Source organism: Dreissena polymorpha, chromosome 11, assembly GCF_020536995.1.
Source record: "Dreissena polymorpha isolate Duluth1 chromosome 11, UMN_Dpol_1.0, whole genome shotgun sequence".
NCBI classification, from domain to species: domain Eukaryota; kingdom Metazoa; phylum Mollusca; class Bivalvia; order Myida; family Dreissenidae; genus Dreissena; species Dreissena polymorpha.
The window spans coordinates 52,761,345-52,782,933 of NC_068365.1; the positions used below are offsets into that span (position 1 = coordinate 52,761,345).

At 33.7% G+C, this 21,589-nt stretch overlaps 2 protein-coding genes across 3 annotated transcripts in view; both read right to left on the reverse strand.

Annotated features, from left to right (window-relative positions):
• LOC127851136 (transmembrane protein 50B-like) overlaps nt 1-18,882 on the reverse strand; it is a 182,307-nt gene extending 163,425 nt beyond the window's left edge. Inside the window, exon 1 of the mRNA XM_052384715.1 lies at nt 18,705-18,882. The gene's annotated coding sequence lies outside the window, so the exon portion shown is untranslated. The remainder of the gene's footprint in view (nt 1-18,704) is intronic.
• LOC127851137 (transmembrane protein 50B-like) lies at nt 671-19,130 on the reverse strand. 2 transcript variants are annotated; one of them, XM_052384717.1, is made up of 8 exons: nt 19,003-19,130; nt 14,045-14,143; nt 12,464-12,576; nt 11,665-11,732; nt 9,666-9,758; nt 8,275-8,335; nt 5,468-5,561; nt 671-2,662 (listed from the first exon to the last, which is right to left on the reverse strand). In XM_052384717.1, the coding sequence occupies exons 2-7, from the start codon at nt 14,141-14,143 to the stop codon at nt 5,516-5,518; spliced, it is 480 nt and encodes a 159-aa protein (XP_052240677.1). In that variant the 5' UTR covers nt 19,003-19,130; the 3' UTR covers nt 671-2,662; nt 5,468-5,515. The 2 variants fall into 2 exon arrangements, with proteins under 2 accessions (XP_052240677.1, XP_052240676.1); XM_052384716.1 differs by lacking the exon at nt 5,468-5,561.
• Nucleotides 19,131-21,589: the final 2,459 nt, after the last annotated feature.

A 21,589-nucleotide genomic window follows, 5' to 3' on the forward strand; every position in this document is an offset into this window, starting at 1 on the left:
TAACAGCTTGTGCAAAGATATTGGCCAGTCTAGTGTTTTTAACAGCTTGTGTGACGACATTGGCCAGTTTATCATTGAAATCTGTACATGGTGGCTGCTTTCAGGGAAGACGGGGCTTAATGCATGCCAAATAAGATAAGCCTGTGCACACTGATTAGCCTTTGCAATGTGCACAAGCTAATCAAAGGAAACACTTTCTGATTTTATGGTGTTTTTCGTTTAAAGAGAGTCACTGGTACTGGGATGACAATTAATGCATATGCATAAAGCCTGTTTTCCAAAAATTAAGCTTAAATTATCTTTTTTATTAATGATTTGAATAAAAAAACACATCTCGACCAGTGCTTTTAGAAACACTCTTTATAAATTTAAATGGGTTGTGTCAACTTGCAATATAAAAAGCTATAGCATAATTTTGAAAACTGAGTTGCGTCTAAGATTATACAATAGCGAACAACTTCAGTGCCTTCAGCGCTTTGATTTATGTACAGGTAATTGCATATTTTTAAGTATATTAAATCCATAGTGGCATACAAAACTATAAGAGCTTACAGATTAATCGATTACACACTGAAAAACGCCATCCAGAGCCTGTACTCATTACAACGCTTTTATGGCGAACAAGTGCTGCTGCAGTTTACCTTATAACCACAGAAAATAAAGAGAAACATTTACAACAGATAATGAGATTTTATAATTTACTACAAATCTTAACAACAATAGAGAAGGCAACAAGAAGAATACATTTTACAAAAGAGAAACATTTTTTTATTAACAGTAACTCAAATATTAAATAAAAACATAGGTTTTCCAATTCAGTTGAAATATTATACAGTTCTTTCACATTAAAATACACACAAAGTTATATTATATTATATTATACATGTTTTCTAAACACAAATAACGCAAATTTAATCATCATTTCTTGCTCATTGAAAGCATTTAATATGTTTCCGTTAAGGAACTTTAAAAGCATACTGGAAAAAAACAGACGTTTTCATAGCAGCAAGTTTAATCTGTTTGTACATTTAAATGTCACAAGTTTATGATATATTTAACATTTTCTTCAAAAAATAGTTAACAAATCCAGAATTACTTAACAAACAAGAGCAAGGTTATAACAGTGAAAGAAACCTTAAACCAATTTTGTAGTAATATGTGGATAACTTGTACGATTTGAGACCAATACTACCTATAAAGATTGTGTTCATTTAATACAGACAAAATGGTATTCAAACTCAATTATACACAATACATGGACAGTGATGACTAAAGTGTTAATATGCAACTGTTAGTACATTGTAATTATTGCATAACTGTTAAATTACTTAAATTACCTAACAAACTATGAAGAATTTAATTACACCCGAACATGCAGTCAAAAACAAAAAAACAGAAAAGAGTTGCATAACAACTGTTTCACGGACAGAGAATGGCTAGGCGTTTTGGGAGCTTGGAAGCTTCAGATGTTTAATGTGAAAGTTTCGGAGTAAAGACAGGATATATGTGGGTTTATGCAACCAACCAATTAAGCTTTATAGCGAACTTCCAATGGCCAAGTTCTTAATTATGTTTTATGTTGGTCCAGCCACACAAAACCACTGACCAAACGTGGGGTTATCCCTCTTCTTAGGAACTGCCATGCAAGTACTACACTTGTGGGAAGCAGGACTATTTCCCCTTTTAAAAGTTGTCATGTCAGTATTACACCCTGTGATAATGTCAATTACAAATGCATAAATAATGCAACATGTCTTATATGAAATTGTGTTATAGGCATAACATTTGATAATCCGTTTCATGAATAATATAAAATATTTATATATATATTTAGACTATAGAATCAACTGTCTTCATTCATACCACTTGACCTTTAAATATTTCAATGTCTTAGACGGGTATAAGTCAAATTAATGTAAAATATTGGATGTCTGACTTTAAACAATCAATTCTCAGTCTACTCTTAACGAATCCATAACAAAGATATTACAACTAAACTTTTAGCGGACCTGCAAAATGTGGTTAAATTATAAGTACCACTTCCAAATATGCTTAATGTAACTTTCCAGATATTCTTGAGAAACACTTTATATAACTACACAAATCTTAATTTCATAGACATGACAATTTTTATAAATATTGATCTTGAACAATGTAAAAAAAATATAAGTATGTAAAAGGTATAATATAAAAAGATTATATAACAGCGTTGTGAAACATACAGTGATGTATTTGGACTTGTAAACAGTTGGATTATGTAAGTAACATTGGACTCGCCTATTTGCTGGTAAAATATGTATGCAAGATGTGTTCTAATCCAAATACATTGTATATACATGTAATTGTATTGTATGCAAAGCTGTAAAATAACTTCATAGTATTTGCAATAGTTTCAGAATTATTATGGTAGTTGAATATAATACAAGGTTTTCAATAACTTCTCTGAAAGCAAAGAAACAATCATTCATGAAACTGAGTATAACCTGTAAGGAACATAAGCACAAAAAAAATCAGAATGCAGTTTAGTATGAATTCTTATGATGTGACTAATTTAGACTGCGCACTAGTACTTTCCCCCCGAATTCTCCAGTAGACTAATTTGCTGAGGTGAATGCTCTACTGCCACAAGTCTTCTGTGCGTCCAAACTTGAACACAATGGCACTGAAAAATTAAATAACCACCAATTAGAGATTATATCACACCTTTAACAAATAATTGATGAAGTATTAAAATGAGAAGTGAGATACACTACTGTATCTGCCAAACAGGTTTATAACAGTTACTACTGTGTCACACTCACATCCCCCAACAAACATGCAGAAGTATGATGGTTTTGTGGTGGAATAAAAGGGACTTGTACACAGTTTGGTAAAAGGATGATTTTCTACAAAAGTTGTCACAGATTACCAAAAAGAATGTATACATTATGATTGAACAAGCCAATTAACACCCCCGACAAAGAAAAAAGATAAAATTACAAGTTCATTAATGGATCATCATCATTCAAAATCTGTAAAATAACTTGGAAAGTATGTGTACCCCTAACTCAGCAATACACTAATAAAACCTAAACCTTGCGTGTTGCAGTGTCACATATGCTTTTGTTTCCTGCTTTTGGTTATCAATATTTTTCTTTCCACATTATTTAATTTATCGTTAGTTAAGACAATTAAAAAATGAAATTAAAAACATTAAGAAAACACATGAAATCAACATCACTTGTGTTGTTGGGTGTGCTACATGTATAGCTAGACAACATTTACATGGCATTGTTGGGATGAATAGAGTAATCTTTACAAGGGAAACAGGCTTTAAGGGAAATGGGTTAAAGCCTGTATATGTATGTTACACTCACTGACATTCATCTTATGAAACATGTACACTCACAAAGAAAACAATTATGAATATAAATTATAGGACACCCAAATCAAACTGGTACATGTAATTCATGCTTACAAGAGTTCAAATATCAAGTGAATGAATATTGAGCTTAACATGTGTTTTATGTCAGTTTATATTTAATTAAGCCTAAGTAAAGTGAAAAAAAATATTTAAAAAAAATCAGCAATGGTAATGAGATTTTTAATAGTTTCTTTCTTTCAAACCAGTTATTTTCATTATTCCAATTCTATTACAGAATCATCTACATCATTCAATTACATTTGATTCTTGCTGTGAAATGCTCTTTTTATGTCACTATTGATTCAGGCAATAAGCAAATTAAAGGCTGAACTTGCGCTCTTGCAAAACCAGGCTTAATGCCAGGTTGTGAAATAAGAATCCGCAGATAAGCCTGTAAAGTCCAAACATGCTAATCAGGGACAACACTCTCTGCTTTCACTGGATCTAATCAGGGACAACACTCTCTGCTTTCACTGGATCTTCTTTTAAACAAAAAGTTCCATAGAAGTGGAAAGTGTCATCTCAATTAACCTGTGCATACGGCACAGGCTTATCTTCAATCAAAGATACTTTATGAACATGATTATTGATTTAAGCAAGGTTTTCCAAAATCAGATACACTCCAACACCGTTATTTCGAAGTCGTCGGGACCGTTAAAAAAACTTCGGATTAACGATAATTCGAAATAAACATTTGACAGAAGACTTCTTTGATTGATTATTTAAAACTAAAACGTTTTGGAATTTGCATGGTTCGGTTACACAATACTATTAATAATTGTTTTATTTAAAAACGTAAACTAGTCAGATAGCAATAGATTTCTACTTATAACAAACGGAGGAATAAAACGATTATTTTTCTTCTTTTTATTGTCCTCTAATTACAGAACATATAAAATATAAGAATAGCACAAATTATCAAATTTACACGCTACGCGCATACGACAAAGGTGTAATTATCGGCTTTTGATGGGCCACACTCAGACGACAAAGGTGTGAAATTACGATCAGTGTTTTGCAGTTTTGACTTCGGATTAAAGATTGATAATTAGGTGCGAATTGAAGTGTTGGGACCGTCAGAATCACTTCGAATTAACGATTTCTTCGGTTTAACAAAGTTCGGATTAACAATGAAATTTTACATTAAACAAAGAAGAACCGAAATCGGGACCCGAAAAATACTTCAAAATAACGGTGACTTCGGATTATCGGTGTTCGAAATAACGGTGTTGGAGTGTATCAACAAGTAAAGTAAAGAAGATATGACAGTCTCATGATGAATCATCAAAATAAATGATACAGTCAAAGAAAACCGACAAGTTTGTCATTCCATTTTGTATACTTAAATAAAACATGCTTGACATATAAGAAATGGAATCAGGCAGATGGCATAAACCTGAAGCTATACCTTTTCAAGATAGAAAATGTCAACAGTGCAACGTTCTTGATGATGAATATCATTTTTTATTAGAATGATCTTATTATCATGTACGGTATACTCTTGGACTGTATGTCTATTGTATATATTGAATAAACTAAAACTATAAAAAAAAAACTGTAGCAACAAATTGCTATGGAATATATTACCAAATGCATAAGCCTATACTTGCAGACCAATAATGATAAGGAATGCTTAAATTTAGGCCACAAACTTACATTGAACACTTAAATAAATAGGAGCATAAACAACAAGGTTTCTAAATGAATCCAATCCTGGATGAAATAAATGAAGAACTGAAGTGATTAACTTATAAATTAATACATTATTAAATATATATGAACCTTTCTATAAATAGACAACACACTTTTGAACTTGACCTACATTATGTCTTTCATTCAACAAAATAACTTCAACTGTTGTATTCCAATTTCTTGCAAAAAGTCAGTGGTGATAAATAGTCTTGAAGCAACAACAAGGAATATGAATGAGGAAAACCACTTAAGGAAGTGCAAGGTACAGACATGAATACTTCAGTGTTATTATTTTTGAGTCAGCAACACATATAATCGTTTGCACAAGTAACAGGGGAAAAGGGTTTAGAAGGATATGCCATGTTTAAGTACCAAAACTTCTGTTATGACGTATGTATACAGGTGAAAATGTTGCTATCTCTATGCCCACATATCTTCCGATCCCCCGAACTTAAACACCATTCCACTGTAAAAAGCATATCAACAACAATACAGGAAATAAAATATAGTATTACAATCTAAAGGCTAAAATGGCTTAATAGTTCTGGGAAATTAATATGTATGGTTGATCATTATAACTAAATAATGTTTGGTAAAACTGAAACAGATGTCAAAGCTGTTTACAAAATATGCACTTATATTGAAAGTGTTTGTTTGCATGTAGATGGAATTTATTGTACAAGGAATTTTTATTTTATTTTAGAGTTTGTGTTCAAAATTCACAACAAAGTCACTTCATTCAAAGAAATATAAAACACACAATTAAGCAGAATATGTACATTACAACATTACAAAAAACAAGAGCACCGCCTTGCGGGTGCAGACCGCTCATCTATTTTCTTTTTAAAGGTGAAGGGACTCTCATTTTCAATCACAAAGGAGGGAGGAGTGGAGTGAAGAGGGGTGTATAGTGTGGGGTTGTGGACATTTATTACATTATCTTCAAAAAAAAAAATTGGGGGGGGGGGGGGTGGGGGGTGGGGTGGGGGTATAGTGTGAGGGTGTGGTGGTCATTTGTGAGATGATCTTAAAAAAAAAAAAAATTAATAAAAAAAAATTAGGGGGGGGGAGGGGGGAGGGGGGGGAGGGCACGGGGGAGGGCACGGGGGATGGTTTGGGTGAAGTCTATTGTGGTATGTCAGGTAAGAGTAGTTTCATCAAAGTATCAATCAAATCTAATCATAAATAAAGAAGTTATGGCAATTTTAGCAAAATTTAATAATTTGACCTTGAGAGTCAAGGTCATTCAAAGGTCAAAGTAAAATTCAAGTTGCCAGGTACAGTAACCTCATGATAGCATGTAAGTATTTGAAGTTTGAAAGCAATAGCCTTGATACTTCGAGTGGATCGAAACACAAAATTTAACCATATATTAAAAGTTACTAAGTCAAAAAAGGGCCATAATTCCGTAACAATGACAACCAGAGTTATGCAACTTGTCCTTTTACTGTACCCTTATGATAGTTTGTGAGTGTTCTAAGTATGAAAGCAATATCTATGATACTTTAGGGGTAAAGTGGACCAAAACATAAATCTTAACCAAATTTTCAATTTTCTAAGTATAAAGGGCCCATAATTCCGTCCAAATGCCAGTCAGAGTTACATAACTTTGCCTGCACCGTCCCCTTATGATAGTTCATAAATCTTGCAAGTATGAAAGCAATAGCTTTGATACTGTAGGAATAAAGTGGACCTAAACACAAAACTTAATCAAATTTTCAATTTTCTAAGTATAAAAAGGGCACATAATTCTGTCAAAATGCCAGTCAGAGTTACATTACTTTGCCTGCACAGTCCCCTTATGATAGTTAGTAAGTGTTGCAAGTATGAAAGCAATAGCTTTGATGCTTAAGGAATAAAATGGACCTAAACACAAAACTTAACCAAAATTGTCAATTTTCTAAGTATAAAAAGGGCACATAATTCTGTCAAAATGCATGCCAGAGTTATCTAACTTTGCCTGCCTAGTCCCCTCATGATAGTAAGTAAGTGTACCAAGTTTGAATGCAATAGCATTGATACTTACTGAGAAAAGTGGAACTAAACGCAAAACTTAACCAAAATTTTCAATTTTTTAAGTATAAAAAGGGCACATAATTCTGTCAAAATGCACGCCAGAGTTATCTAACTTTGCCTGCCCAGTCCCCTCATGATAGTAAGTAAGTGTACCAAGTTTGAATGCAATAGCATTGATACTTTCTGAGAAAAGTGGACCTAAACGCAAAACTTAACCGGACGCCGACGCCAACGCCAACGCCGACGCCAAGGTGATGACAATAGCTCATAATTTTTTTTCAAAAAATAGATCAGCTAAAAAGAACACACAATTTAAAAACCAAATTAAAGGAACAAGACATCAATGCAACATAAAACCAGACATTAAACCACAAGATCATTTGCCTATAAGAAGATCAGGGATTAACATGTTAGTTTCAAATATGAGCCCTGCTTCGGAATTATCGGGTTAATTGCATGTGTAAAAAGTATGGTCCCAGATCAGAGACAACACTTTTCACTTTTATGAAATTTTTCATTTAAAGAAAGTCACTTCTCAACGAAAATCCAATTTAGGTGGAAAGAGTCGTCCCAGTTAAACCTGTGTACACTGCACAGGCTGATCTGGGGAGACAATTTACACACATGCATCAAGCCTGGTTTTCCCAAAGACTGGCTCATATGACCAATTGTAGCCTTGCAAATTAACACACAACATAATAAACATAATGTTACAAATAATAGAATAACTACTGTTAAAAAATGTCATAGCGAAAAGTTAACTTGACTAATTCACACCAAAAAGTGTTTAAGATTTTGTGAATTGATACTAAAGCAAACAGCCTGCCTTAATGAAAAAATCAACATGTCATCATTGACCAATGTTTGAGTAATTGAAAGTGTTCATTATTATCTGAACATTGTCAGTTTCATACTACAAAGAACAAATGCAGATACACAGCAAAAAAACAACAACAGTTACATATGAACTATTTTGACTACAAAAGCTTAGCATGCTCGTTTCTTTGAAAAATGTAACTATAATTCAAAGCTTTGCAAGATATAAGGGTTATTAGAAATATAATTTATAAACAAATATAACATTATCAATAGTTATTATTTATTGACATGTTTATTTGTGCTTCATATGTATCTTGCTTTTTTATTATCAAGCGTAATCTTACCTGAAGAAAATTAACGCATTCTGCAAGAAAATAGCTATTCCGGCATATTCAGGCTGTTTCTCTGAAATTTCAAAAAAAGGACAAAACAATTTTCTTTTTTATCATGTTTAATTGCATGATAGTTATTAAATGGCAAATGCCATGGCATCAGAATATCAAAAGTACCTTAAGAGTTAAGATTAACATTGTTGAAGTAATGTGCTATAAATATAGGACCTGGCACGAGTTGTCCTTTAGCGAGCTTACTTAAAAATTTCCTGGACAAGTTTAATAAAATATGGTATGATATGACAACGAGTGTCAGATCTTTTTTATCACATGCTTTTACATGAGCAAATTAAATAAATATTTAGGCAAACATAATGATAAATTCCGAATGTTGTTTACATTTCGTGACGTCATTTGAGGTTGCAACGTCATTTAAGCAAAATAACAAAATGCGATTGATCAATAAACAAAAACTAAGCCAATGAAAACCCTTAAAAAGTATATTTCAAATGTGTAAGATAAAAATATATGCTATGGTTATATTACATGGGAAACAGGGTATGGCATGTGATAAATAAAAATGTCATATAATTATGGCCAAAGTTGGTTTTTGACCTCTAAGTGTGACAATGACCTTTGACCTGAAATGCCACATGTTGACTGATGATGTTAAACATTTATGATAAGTTATTTCAAAATTGCATGACAAGTTACAAAGTTAGATACCCGGCAAGCTCTGACTTACAAATATACACTCAACCATTGTGATTGCTAAAAAGAGCGTTCTGCAAGCAGGTTAAACAAGCTAGAGGGTTAACCACGTTTTACTATGGCGATATAAATAAAACTGCCGCTTGTTTCATCAAACCGGATTCATTTTCCAAATAAGCCTAGATATAATAAGACAAAATGTTGTGCCCAAGTTTCATGAAGATTGGACTATAAATTTGACTTAAAGAGTGTTAACAAGGTTTCACTATAGCCATATTAGGAACACTGCAGACTCCCTGGCGGCCATGTTTTTCAACGCATTGAAAACCATTCTTTATATTAGCTGGGATATCAGCAGAACAAATGTTGTGACAAAGTGTCATAAAGATTGAACACTGAATGTGACTTTTGTAGTGTTAACACGTTTTTTTTTAATTCAACCTTGTGACCTTGCTTTTGACCTAACGTGACCCAGTTTCAAACTTGACAACTCGACCATGATATTATTGGAACAAAATCTTCTGACCAAGTTTTATGATGATTGGACAATAAAAGTGGCCTCTAGAGTGTTAACAACACAAATGTTGACAAGGGACAACACACAACTGACAAAAGGCGATCACAAAAGCTCACCATGAGCACACTGTGCTCAGGTGAGCTAAAAATATATTACTGTAAATAGTAAAACATACCAGGCACGACATAGATGCCAAAGAGGATCCAGCTGGCTGCAATAAGGGCTCCAAACCCCAGCAGGAAACCAATGAACAGCCAAACGCGCGCTCCTGAAACAACCGCAAAGATCCATACTTGTCAATTTGCATAGTCGGAAATGTTTTACCAAAGATACAACCATAAATGTTGAAATTAATTGCAAGGTTTAAAGCAGGTATATACGATTTTTCATATGTGTTTAATTGTAATATATTGATAAAATATGTTACAATAACACAAAATAGGCAAGAGAAAGCCGAATTTCATAAAATGCAGCAAAGACAAATTAGCGCCCCGAGCCGATAGTGACGTACATATTTTCCTACAATAACCGAAGCATTCGTCTTTGTATTATAAACCGTTAAACCATGAGGGGTGTTCCAGAAGATTGTGGATTTTTGCTATAACTTATTAGTTTGCTGGTAAAAGTCAATGAAATTTACATATAATACAAACCAATTATCACGGACTTTATATATAAGCTAAAAATGCATGAATTCCATAAAGCGCGCTTGAAACGCGTTGCCATAGAGACCTCAGTAACAACATGCGGCGCACACGTGTATTTTATTATAAGTATGAGCGTTACGCGAATTTAAATTTGGTTTAAATGTCGTTGATAAACAGAATTTACGGCAAATTTCACGTTACAGCGCCTAAGTCCTCCTTATAGCCCGGATTTGGCCCCTATGGATTTCCGCATCTTCCCGGAAGTTAAATCACAGTTGCGCGGTATTCGCTTTGCAAGTAAACAGGAACTTACAGTTGCAGCAAAGCGAATCGTGTCGTCTTTTGACGCTGACTGGTATAGAGACACTTTTAACAAGTGGATTTCCCAACACATAAAGTGCATTCGCGTTGAAGGTGATTATGTGTAAAAGATTTGACAGTTGTTAACTTCATAACGTCATTGACGTTGAACAGAAACGTTACACGTGCGTCGGTGTGCGCATTTTGCACATGTTTAAATCTCTGATATATATTTATTGTTTTATGTGTTTCCATGATATTTGGAGAGTATATTTGGAAAGGACGAAATATTCTTAACATGCTATTTGTTTGTCTATTTATGTTACCAAATGAAAGTTATAGCGAAAATCCACCAACTTCTGGAACACCCCTCGTAAGTTTAGATGCACATCATACATGTATGGTATACATGCTGGTGAACTCGGCTGTACAGCCGTTTTCAATTTCAGAATTAAATATCTGGCTTATTTCACATTTTTCGACACATGTTCTTCTTAATTTTTATTTTAATTTATATTGAAATATATATATAATAAGTTTTTTTACACAGTTTATATAAATTCATAAATATTTGACAAAATCGTTTATACCCGCTTTAATAAAATAGACTTTAAAATCAGTAATTGGAATTAATTCATAATCTTAAAAATGTGTTGCAAGCTACTGTAAGCTCATTTACATGACTGTGTAATGTACGGAGAAAATTAATGAAATTACAGACATAAATTATTGATTAACAGGTGTTTTGTGTAAACATAAATTCTCCTGAAAACATTGTAACCATTCCAAATGCTATGTTTAATTAAGGACAAGTGTTTGCTCCTCAGTTTTTCGTGCAAATATTTAATAATTACATTACATGTTATAGAGTGTTAAGGAGTGTTTAAGAGAATTGGTCAATGTTTGGCACATATGACAATTTTCAACAAAAGCTTGGTTAAACAGAAAGCAGCAGTGGCCAAACGAATTAATGATGTCTTAGTTAGATCAGGATCTCTATAAGGTCAAGAACCATTAACTTAGCTTTTTGAGTTGTGGCAGGATCAAGATTTTAGTTTTCTCTTTTTTTCTGTACCCATAGCAACACAATTCTCTCAAGATCTCCTCAAAACAAGTCCAAGTACTGGATCTTTCAATGCAAGAATTCATGAATATCCAACAGGCCAATGGATCTTCATGCAATAGTTTTAAAATAAAAATGAAATACAAGTATGCCAAAACACCAACCAGTCTGTCCTATGCATCCAGTGCTGTAGGAGTCCCCTCGAATCTGGCCATTTGACACGGAATTGATTCTGCAATTAATTAAATTATTTAGTAAACACAATAAATTTAAACATGAGCTTAAAGTAGACAAACTAATTGGCTAACAAAACATTCTCAAACTACAGCACAAAGATCTGAAAATATATTTTAAAATGTTTAATTCATTATTCACACTGGCAACATTCCCAAAATACGGAAGTAAAATCCGGACATACACTTTCCTTCTAGACTCGATTTTGATTTAGATCAGAATTCCTTTGAAGGAAAAATTCCGCAACAGATTGGGGAAATGCTTTTCACACAAGAATTGGGCCAGGATTTCCCAGACTGCAACTCAAATGCATTTTATGTTTATGGAACAGCTCACTGAGACTAGCACCAGAGATACAGAGTTGTTCAGTGACCCTATTAAAAGACTGCGAAATTTCACTTAACACCTGTAGCAGTTACAGATATATAGACTTGTTTTACATACTCTTTGATGAAAGGATAGCATCACACCTATGATAACAAATGTGCAAGTTGTATAGCTTACACTATTCGATAAAATGTTCTGCAAGACTGTAAAATTGTCACTTTATACCTGTATCACTAACAATGATAAGGCCACAAGTTGTTTCACATAAGCCTTAATAATAGGATAGCCTCACACAAATGCTTACAAATATGCAAATGGTGTGGTTAAAACTATTTAACCATTCAATAAAATGTTCTGCAAACTTTGTTATCCAAATTCAAATGGGAAGGCAATACAACTCACAAGAAGAATGCCAGCGTGCCTATGACCCCACACGTGTGTACGGCGTGGTGCATGTCCTTCTGGTCTGGGTAGATCACTGCAGCATCTATAGCTATCCACCAGCCACTGAAAAACTGAAAGCAACACCATGGTTTCATTCGGACCTGAGAGGCTGGTATAGCACCTTGCTACTTTCACCAAAATATTTAACAAAACCTGGTAAATTGTTAAATACTAAGAAAAAAATAGTTTACTTCTGGACATCCACAAAAATACATGTTTTGGCAAATGAAGCAATGGCAACATAACATGGACAATAAAATAAGCATTGAACTTTTAATGCTGGTCTGTGGCCCATGTTGGAGCTACAGTGTATGTGTGTACATGTAGTATCAATGAGTATCATTACCACATATTAAAACTGGAAATTCAAGTAAGGACTAGTATAATATCGGTTTTTAATAATAAAACAAAAAATACAAGCATTGTATCACATTGAACTCTATGATTTTACAATGCTTAGAGAATGGCTTATATAATTGAAAAGTGGCAAAACAAATTTTAAAAGTGAAAATGGGTGGCAAAAGAAAATTTAAACCCAGCTAGCACCCTGAACATTTAATTAATTGTTCTTACAACAAAAGGAGGCATGATTTTGCTACATTGAAGGATCGCTTTGATCCAGAAAAAAATCTAAATAGTAAAACAATGAATGTTTAACTTTTTTTTCAAAATGTTAATATAATTTTGAAAGCAACTGGGACAAGGACAATATGCTGGCTTCAATGTTAAGTTATCTCCTGGTGCTCAAAATTAACCTAAGTCCCTGCTACTTACAGAGCTACAGATAAAGTGTGTATTTGCGTAACTACCCAATGTAAAATTGCTGATTACGCATAGAAAAACAAAACTCTGCGTACCGAAACTCAATTGTAATTGCCAATTACGCATATCATATTTTTCCTCGCGTAACAAGTAAATATGTGCTGGAAATACACGGGTCCAAAATACCCGGATTCTTTCCGCTTTGTCCAAGCCATTTCAGTATAACCTTCAGCACAATAATATGTACGAAAGAAAGCGTCTTTATAACAACGTGTTATTGTTGTGACAATGTTGAAACAGTGCGACCGTAAAAAGGGAAACATCGTATCCCGGGCACAAAAAACTCAATTTTAAGTTATTTTACCGCGAGCAACACATAATCAGAAGCGGAAAATTTAGTGAACTTCTTGACAATATTGTGTCGGAGGCAAGCACTGACAGTGCTTACATGTACATTGTAAGAAAGCTGGTAAAAAAAACGTCAAACTTTTTTTTTTAATGAAGACTATTATGTTATGGATACATCCACATAGTAACACAAAATCTCGGAAACTAATCAATTAAAAATGGAACTTCAACCAGCTCATTCAGGTAAGCATTTGAGAATTTAAGACAATGAAAATACCCAATTTCAATACAAAAATACCCAATTGTCAATTAAAGTAGTGGGTACCGACTTTTTTGTACCCACTTGAAAATGAAAATACCCAATTGAACTCAAAAGTAGTGGGTATTTACCCAATAACTCAGAAGAATTATCTGGAGCTCTGTACTTACCAGTGTTCCAGCTACAATAGATGCAATCAAGTTCCTACGCTCTCCAATCTGAATGCACTCACATTCTGGCAATCTGCAGTTATCTAGAAGCCCTGACATCTGCAAGATAAACTATGTGTTGAAATGTCAAATAGAAAACCTGCATGATCACTGTTAAGGATTTAGAATTCAGCACCATCAAACCCATTGAATATTAGGTTTTAAAATCTTAATTAAATCACTCCGGGCAGATGTCATTATTAAACTAAACAAGCTGCTTCAATTAAATCTAAAATTTTTGGCAAATTGGTAAGCTTATAATGTCCGTATGAAACATGCATTTGTTTTCGGAACAATTTAATTATTAAAGTAATATGAAAATGCAACCTAGCACTTAGCATGTTGGTTTCTTTATATAACCCAGCGCTTTCCACAGGCCATTTACAATCCCTTGCCCGGGCGCTTGAATTTCGAAATCAGAGTCCCCGGGGCGCTTGAAATTTTCCGATCAGTGTATTTTTCAAAAAAAGAAAGTGGAGATTGTCAAACAAAATCAAGGTTTCTCTATCAGTGTATCTATATTCCCTGTTTTAAAAGAGCACTCAGTACCTACTTTCACAAGTAATCGCCATAAACACCACATGGGGTAATGGATAATCCACTGATAAGATGCGCGTATCGATTATTCTAGCCACATTACACAGTCATTTAAATGCTGACAAGGGGTGTATCAGGTAACTTCCCAGTCGTCAAACTGTGATGTTCATCGTACAATCGGTTACGCGAATGCTTATGAGGGCGGGGTTAACTATCGCCCATTATTTTTGATTGACGTCGGGCACGAAGTAAGAGTTTATCACATCTTGATTAGCAAGAAGGTAAACCCTTTACGTAATATAAACCTGGTAACTAGCACAGTACAGTACATTAAAGACGTTTTCGGGCATCATCATCACACCTTTTTACTGTGAACAAGTGTTACCTATGACTCATAATTAATACAAGAAATTAATTGCAAGTGGTAAACAATTAATTTCTTATAGCGAGACGAGTACGTTGTGCAAATAACACCCGGTTACAATTTTGCGATAACAATTTTATTCCAGTACATGTATATTTCATCATGTCCATTTAGAACTGATTCACTTGGTTTTTCTGACATTTATCCGACACGTAATGCGCTTAAAAAAAATTGTTGAATTAATTACGCACACTTGTAAATGTTTCGTCCAATAATCGATACTTAGAAGACTGATGAAGGCAACCGGCTGTAATCCTCGTGGACAACGTGAATTTCATATAATTCTGTCAAAACATTTATTTGACTTGTAAAAGTGTTTAAACAAATAATCGTTGAATTCATAATGCAACTGTTAATATTTGTTGAAATCTCAAATGGGAATAATTAAATTTGTAACCCGAAACCCATTCCTGTAAGTCGATGTTAACGCGTTTTTAATCCGAAACACACTTCCGAATGTAAATGTTAGCGCAATGTTAAAATATTCTTGCTTCAAATTAGCAGTGAAAATTTATTTTGTGTCGAATATTTTTCTCAATCAAAAAGAGCGCAAAAATTATGCTGCATGTACAACGTCGCGACATGTGTATTGTGCGTACAGTATATTGAGCGTTTTAACAAGCACACTTCACGTCAGGGGATTGACGCATGTTCAGAGGCAATATTTCATCAAATCTATAAATAGTCACTTAAAATTTATTTGATACTATAGAAAAATGGCAAGGTTTGTGTTAAAGAAATAATTGAGAGCTTTTATCGTAAATATTTACCAGAAAATTATTTATAAAAACAGAATAAATGGGATTATCGGGTTACATATAGAAACTTGAAAAGTATACAGTAATAGAGTCGGATTGAAACCGATGTATTGGGGAATCGTTCGAGTCGGGATTTTACTATAATTACCTATGTGCAGGAAAGTTTTAAAACAATTTAACAATATAACAAAAAATATATATTTTAAAATGACAGGGGGATTTTCTTGAAGAGTCATAGCGCACCAAATGACGTCTTTTGACGCTGTTTTTCTTAAAAACGCACCACAGAACATGAATTGACACATTAAATTACAAAAAAATCAACATCAGGAGTATATACCCCTCTCGAACCACCCCTATCAGCCCCGGGGCGCCTAACAAAAATTCTGTGGAAAGCACTGAAATAAAAAAATGTCACATGTGCACATGATGTAAGCCCATCAAGAGACCCTCATTTAGGTACACAAAACACTGCCTCTATCTCTTTTACAGAAATATTTTCAATCAGGGTTTTTTTTGGATTGTGGGAGAAGGGGCCTTTAGCCCTTATGTGGGGGAAAATTTTATGCGGGATTTTCCACTTTGGGGAAAAATTGTGCGCGTGGGAATTTTCGCGGCGTTTCACTTTTTGGGGGATTTGTTTACTTACTCTCTCATCATTACATAGAGGATATTTGTTGGATCCGGTGGATTATCGATTTTAATTCACGAATGATCATAGAAAATATATTTTTTCTATGATCACAAGTGAATTAAAATCGATAATCCACCGAATCCAACAAATTTTCTTTGTATTTAATGCATTTTTCACAGTTTATATACATTGTTCAAGAGTTTAACTAACGAATTTTGCTGGGATAATGACGTCATTTCGTTAAAAAAATGACGTCATTTCACAGTAAACAATGAAAATTATCGATAATTCTCACCGATAATTTTCACTGTTTGAAACAGTAAAATTATCAGTTTTAATTCACTGATATTTCTCTATAAACCACCGGAAAGCATTAAATAAAATACATTTGTACATTTTTGCACTATATTCATTGTTTTTTCATAATTTATTACGTTTGGCAAGATTAAATTGAAATAGAATTGAGATATTATAATCATGAGACACATCTTTCTATAAATTTTTTTTTTTTTTTTAAGGGGGGAATTTTTGGTTCTGAAAGGGGAAAAAACCAGCCTAGTTTGGTGGGGGAAGACGCCGATATTTGGCGTCTGTTATATAAGGTAAAAAAACCCTGTCAATATTCAATTTGTAATTGTAAAACAAACAAAGATATTTGCTTTGAACTAGTGAATTTATGGCATTCAACTTAATTTAAGAAGTTATGTTAATTTGATTTGATAACTGTCTATATTTTGTGAATCAATTGAAACCTTCATACAATCCCGATACAGACCAAATAATCATTATACCTAGCTTTTGGTCACAAGACTAAAATCTTGTCTCCACCTGGAGAAAATCCGCCATAACCAACGCTTATCTTTGTGTATTAATAGGTCTGAAAAAATCCGCAATAATCCAATAACGCTTATCTTTGTGTATTGATAGGTCTTTGGTCCGAGACTGTGCTCAACAACAAGCTATGCTAGGTTATTTCCACTCTCATGAAAAAGTATTCTCCAGGGCCCGAACATCGTCAGTGTCCAAACATCGTCCCTCTATTCTAATCTAGCGATTTTTTCACTTGATTTTGTGCAGTGACGTCACATACACTACGGTTTGTTGGCATACGGTGAAACACAAATGCAAAACGAAAAAAATGCTTAAAAAAACAGGTAATTCATGTATTTTAACCCATTAAACTCACAGTGAATACCTTTTTTGGTACCTAATTCAAGCTTAAGTATGCTTTAAAATCCAATGTTTACATTTTTTGACCCACATTCGTGTAGACTGGTTTTGTTATTCACATGATTGACTTGATACAAAAGCTCATTTGTATTATGCGCATTGCCTTATACAGCAACACAGTTAATTAAATCAAATTTAAGCTCTTAGACAGCGTATCTTAAAATCTTATTTGATTTCCTTTTTTATTTTTAATAATAGTGCCCTTCAAGGAAATTCCATTTCAAATGCAAGAATTATTTGCAAGGAAATGTACTAAAAGCAGAGGTTGAGGTTGAGTAAACAACGATCGATCTGTCGAGCTGCCAAAGAATATGGCTTTCCTTACAACTCAGTGACTGTAACGAAGAATAAATCATTAACCCATATGTTTGGGATTTTTGTTATGTGTTTTTAATGTTAGGTTTAAAGTTGAACATTTTTGACATTTAAAACTAATAAATAACTAACATTTTATAGCGTGGCCTAAACTACTTGTGGTAAGCTCACTTGAAATTTGATTAGCCCATTCAAGTCATGAGACGATGTTCGGACCCTGCAAAAAAAAATGGCGGACATTTTGATTCACAAAAGTGTGTTCAGAGACAGATTAAGGACATGTGTGCATGGATTTCGATGAAATAAACTCGAGATTTTCACCCAGTAAAGTGTACTTTTGTACAAATTGTCTTTATTTATACAAGATATTACTTGACCTAATTCTTAGCGTAACGATGGTAGGGCCTGGGAGGATATAATTGCCATTATAAAATAACTAAGCTAACATATTTGCATGAGTATAATAATGTGAAAATACTGAGCTCAGGTTGGGGATTGAACCCACGACCTCCAGAGTGTTAGTCAGACACTTAAACCACGTCGCTAAAGAGCTAGCCCAACAGCAAGGCTGTTGGAAGTGACCTTACTTTTTACTACACTCCTCCCCCTTTTAATGTTTCAAGGCCCAGACACGCCCGCTACAGCATGTCTTGCTACCGCATGGCCCTACCAGAAACCATTAAACAGCTCAGACCGACTCCCGCATTCACAGTAACTTTTTACCTCATCGCCATTAATGTGCAAATACTGAGCTCAGGTCGGGGATTGAACCCACGACCTCCAGAGTGTTAGTTATAACACTAAAAAGTTAAAATAAACAATCTTCTCAAGTTCTTTTGGAAAATATACGAAAAAACCTAATTTTACAAAATGGCAGTTATAACGAGAACAAACAAGCGCCCGTCATGATTAATCTTATGACAATCATGAATCATTGCTTTTATCTCATTTCCATAAAATTATTACGTGATAAATAAATTGAAAGGAAATGCTACACATGTCCGCTTTCTAATATACTAACTTTATTTTGTTCAGTTTAAATTCAGGAATCAAATTTTAAAATAGAAACCGACTGTTGTTTATTTTCTTTAATTCATCATGGTACATAGGCGTTTGTTTTATTCGTTAAGTCATGATGGTCTATACCAAGACGGCCCATGATTTACACAGAGCTGGCGGTCACTAAAAATTAATTTATTTGTCACCAAAATATTAACCCATATATTCATGAATAATAAGATCAAATTTAACAATATAATTATCATTAATTAATCCAATATAAAAAGCAGCAAAATACCTAATTATCTTTGCTTAATCCAATATTAAAAGTCCACATGTAAATTATTTTGGGAAAGAAACGTCTTGGGATGAAACGGTTTGGGAAGGAAACGTCTTGGGAGGAAAATGTTTGGGATGGAAACGTCCACAGTGAGGAAATGGTTTGAAGTGGAAACGTCTGGTAACCCTCTAATTTGATTGATAAACACAGAAACTGGATCTTTGGTTTCTATTTGGTATTTGTGAATCAAGTCCGGTGGAAGAGGGTCTCAGTCACATATTGTGTTTGAAATGAAACAGAACTTCAATTTGTTTGTTCTTGCCATACTTTTGTTAAAGTGTTCATTATGCATTTTTTGTTTTTGGTATAGTGAATAGGTCGACGAAGTTGATCCAATGGTAAATGTGCCCCGTGAATTTAGTCCTTCACATATTACAGATTAATCTATTTTGTTTTCTTCTTTCTTTTAAATGTTGAAGATCCAGGTCCATTAGAATTCAAGTCATAGATCCCGGTTCGAAGTCCCGATAATTAGATGTAATGACCCTAGCTGAACGTTTTTGTACACTTTCAAGTTTTTCTTGTTAGTAAATTTGATGCGGATCCCAGGCCGCGCTGGCATATTCTAGCACTGGGCAGAATTAACAGTTGTATGCCTGAAGTTTTACTTCTTGAGGACAACTAGATAAATTTCGTTTGACAAGACCTTGGGTTCTACACGATTTATTACAGATTTCATTAATATGTTTACTCCAGTTCAGATCATTAGTGATGTTCACACCTTGATATTTAATACAAGATAAGAATTCTAGACAAATATTTTTCAATGTGTAGTCAAAATAAATATTCTTCCTTTTACGTGAATGAGTCATCATATTACATTTACTAGGTTGAAATCTCATTCCCCATGAAGTGACCCAATTGCCAAGTTTGTTTATGTCCGATTGTAAATCCAAACAGTCTTCAAATTTTATTGATTTTCTTATAACAAACACAATCGTGGGCAAAAAGGCTAATATCTGAAAGTATGTCCATAGAAATGTCATTGATTTGCACTAAAAATAGGATTGGACATAACACAGTTTCCTGCGGTACTCCGGACTTCACAACTGAAGATTCGGACCTAAAACCATTAACCACATCACATTGCTTAAGGTTTACTAAAACGCATCAATCCACTGTAGAATGTTAACAGAAACGCCATATTTGTGCAATTTGGTCTTTAATAATTCACGAGGCACAGTGTCGAAAGCTTTTTCGAAGTCCAATATAAAAATATTCACTTGCTTGGATTTATCTATCTATGTCACCCAGTCATTAATGACGGTTACAAGTTGAGTTTGACGCGTAAGTTTTCTTATAGAAAATGACATCAAATAATAGAGTTGCGTTTTGTAGATAAAAGCGGCGATTTATATTAAAAAACTATTGTAACAAGGCGAACAAATGTGTATAAATGAAATCGATACAAAATAAAAATAAGATATATAAATTAAAGTATTTTTATGTTTAATAAAAAAATGCATTCATATTGATTAAATAGTTTTTTATTTGCGATGGTCAGATTTTATTATAGATGCAAATGTATACCTTATTGGTTACTATTAATTTGTGTAAACATAGAGGATCTGTGTTGGTTTTGACACATAATGGATTGCATTCACTTCTTTATAATGAGTGATAAGAGCACTGAATATGTTCAAGACTGGCCGAAGTATATTTCATGATATGTGGTGAACCAGCGGAAAACACCAGTGGATGACAACTTGATTACTTCGTTTTAGCTCGACTAAAATGATGAGGTGTGAATTCTGAAACGCATCTTGACTGAACTTGGTAATTATAAGACGTTTTATTATTGAATGTTTTAATAGAAATACATATAACTTTATAGCCATTTGTTAATATAGATACATGCAATTGTTAAATTTATTATTAATTAAAAACAATATAAAAAGATCACATAAAACGAAATTTTAAAAAAGTATATCGGCCCGGCCAGCTTATCCAGAATCGTACAAACACGGCCGTCAATCACCGGTGCCACCTCCTTTTTGCGATGCATTAATAAATGAGTCAATGCTATTTCTGAGGTGGCGTTAAGGACCGGAAGTTTTGAAATTTCACGGATAATTCTTCAGGGTCAGTAGGTTTTATATTTTTCTCCAACATATTTCGCAATATTTAAAAAAAAGGGCAATGTAGTGCGATTCATTTATTCATCCACAAATGTAGTTATACATACAACCACAACCCAATGGAAACTTAAGGACCTTTATAACTTTCGACAAGGTGGAGTTTTTGCAAGCAAATCAATGTATTGTGCTTG

Excerpts from the sequence above, each read along its gene's own strand:
- LOC127851137 (XM_052384716.1), bottom strand. The coding sequence starts at position 14,143 with ATGTCAGGGCTTCTAGATAACTGCAGATTGCCAGAATGTGAGTGCATT. Across the intron at positions 8,336-9,665 it reads TGGCATCTATGTCGTGCCTG|AGAAACAGCCTGAATATGCC; the intron begins GTATGTTTTACT and ends TTGAAATTTCAG. Across the intron at positions 2,663-8,274 it reads AATGCGTTAATTTTCTTCAG|TGCCATTGTGTTCAAGTTTG; the intron begins GTAAGATTACGC and ends TTAATTTTTCAG.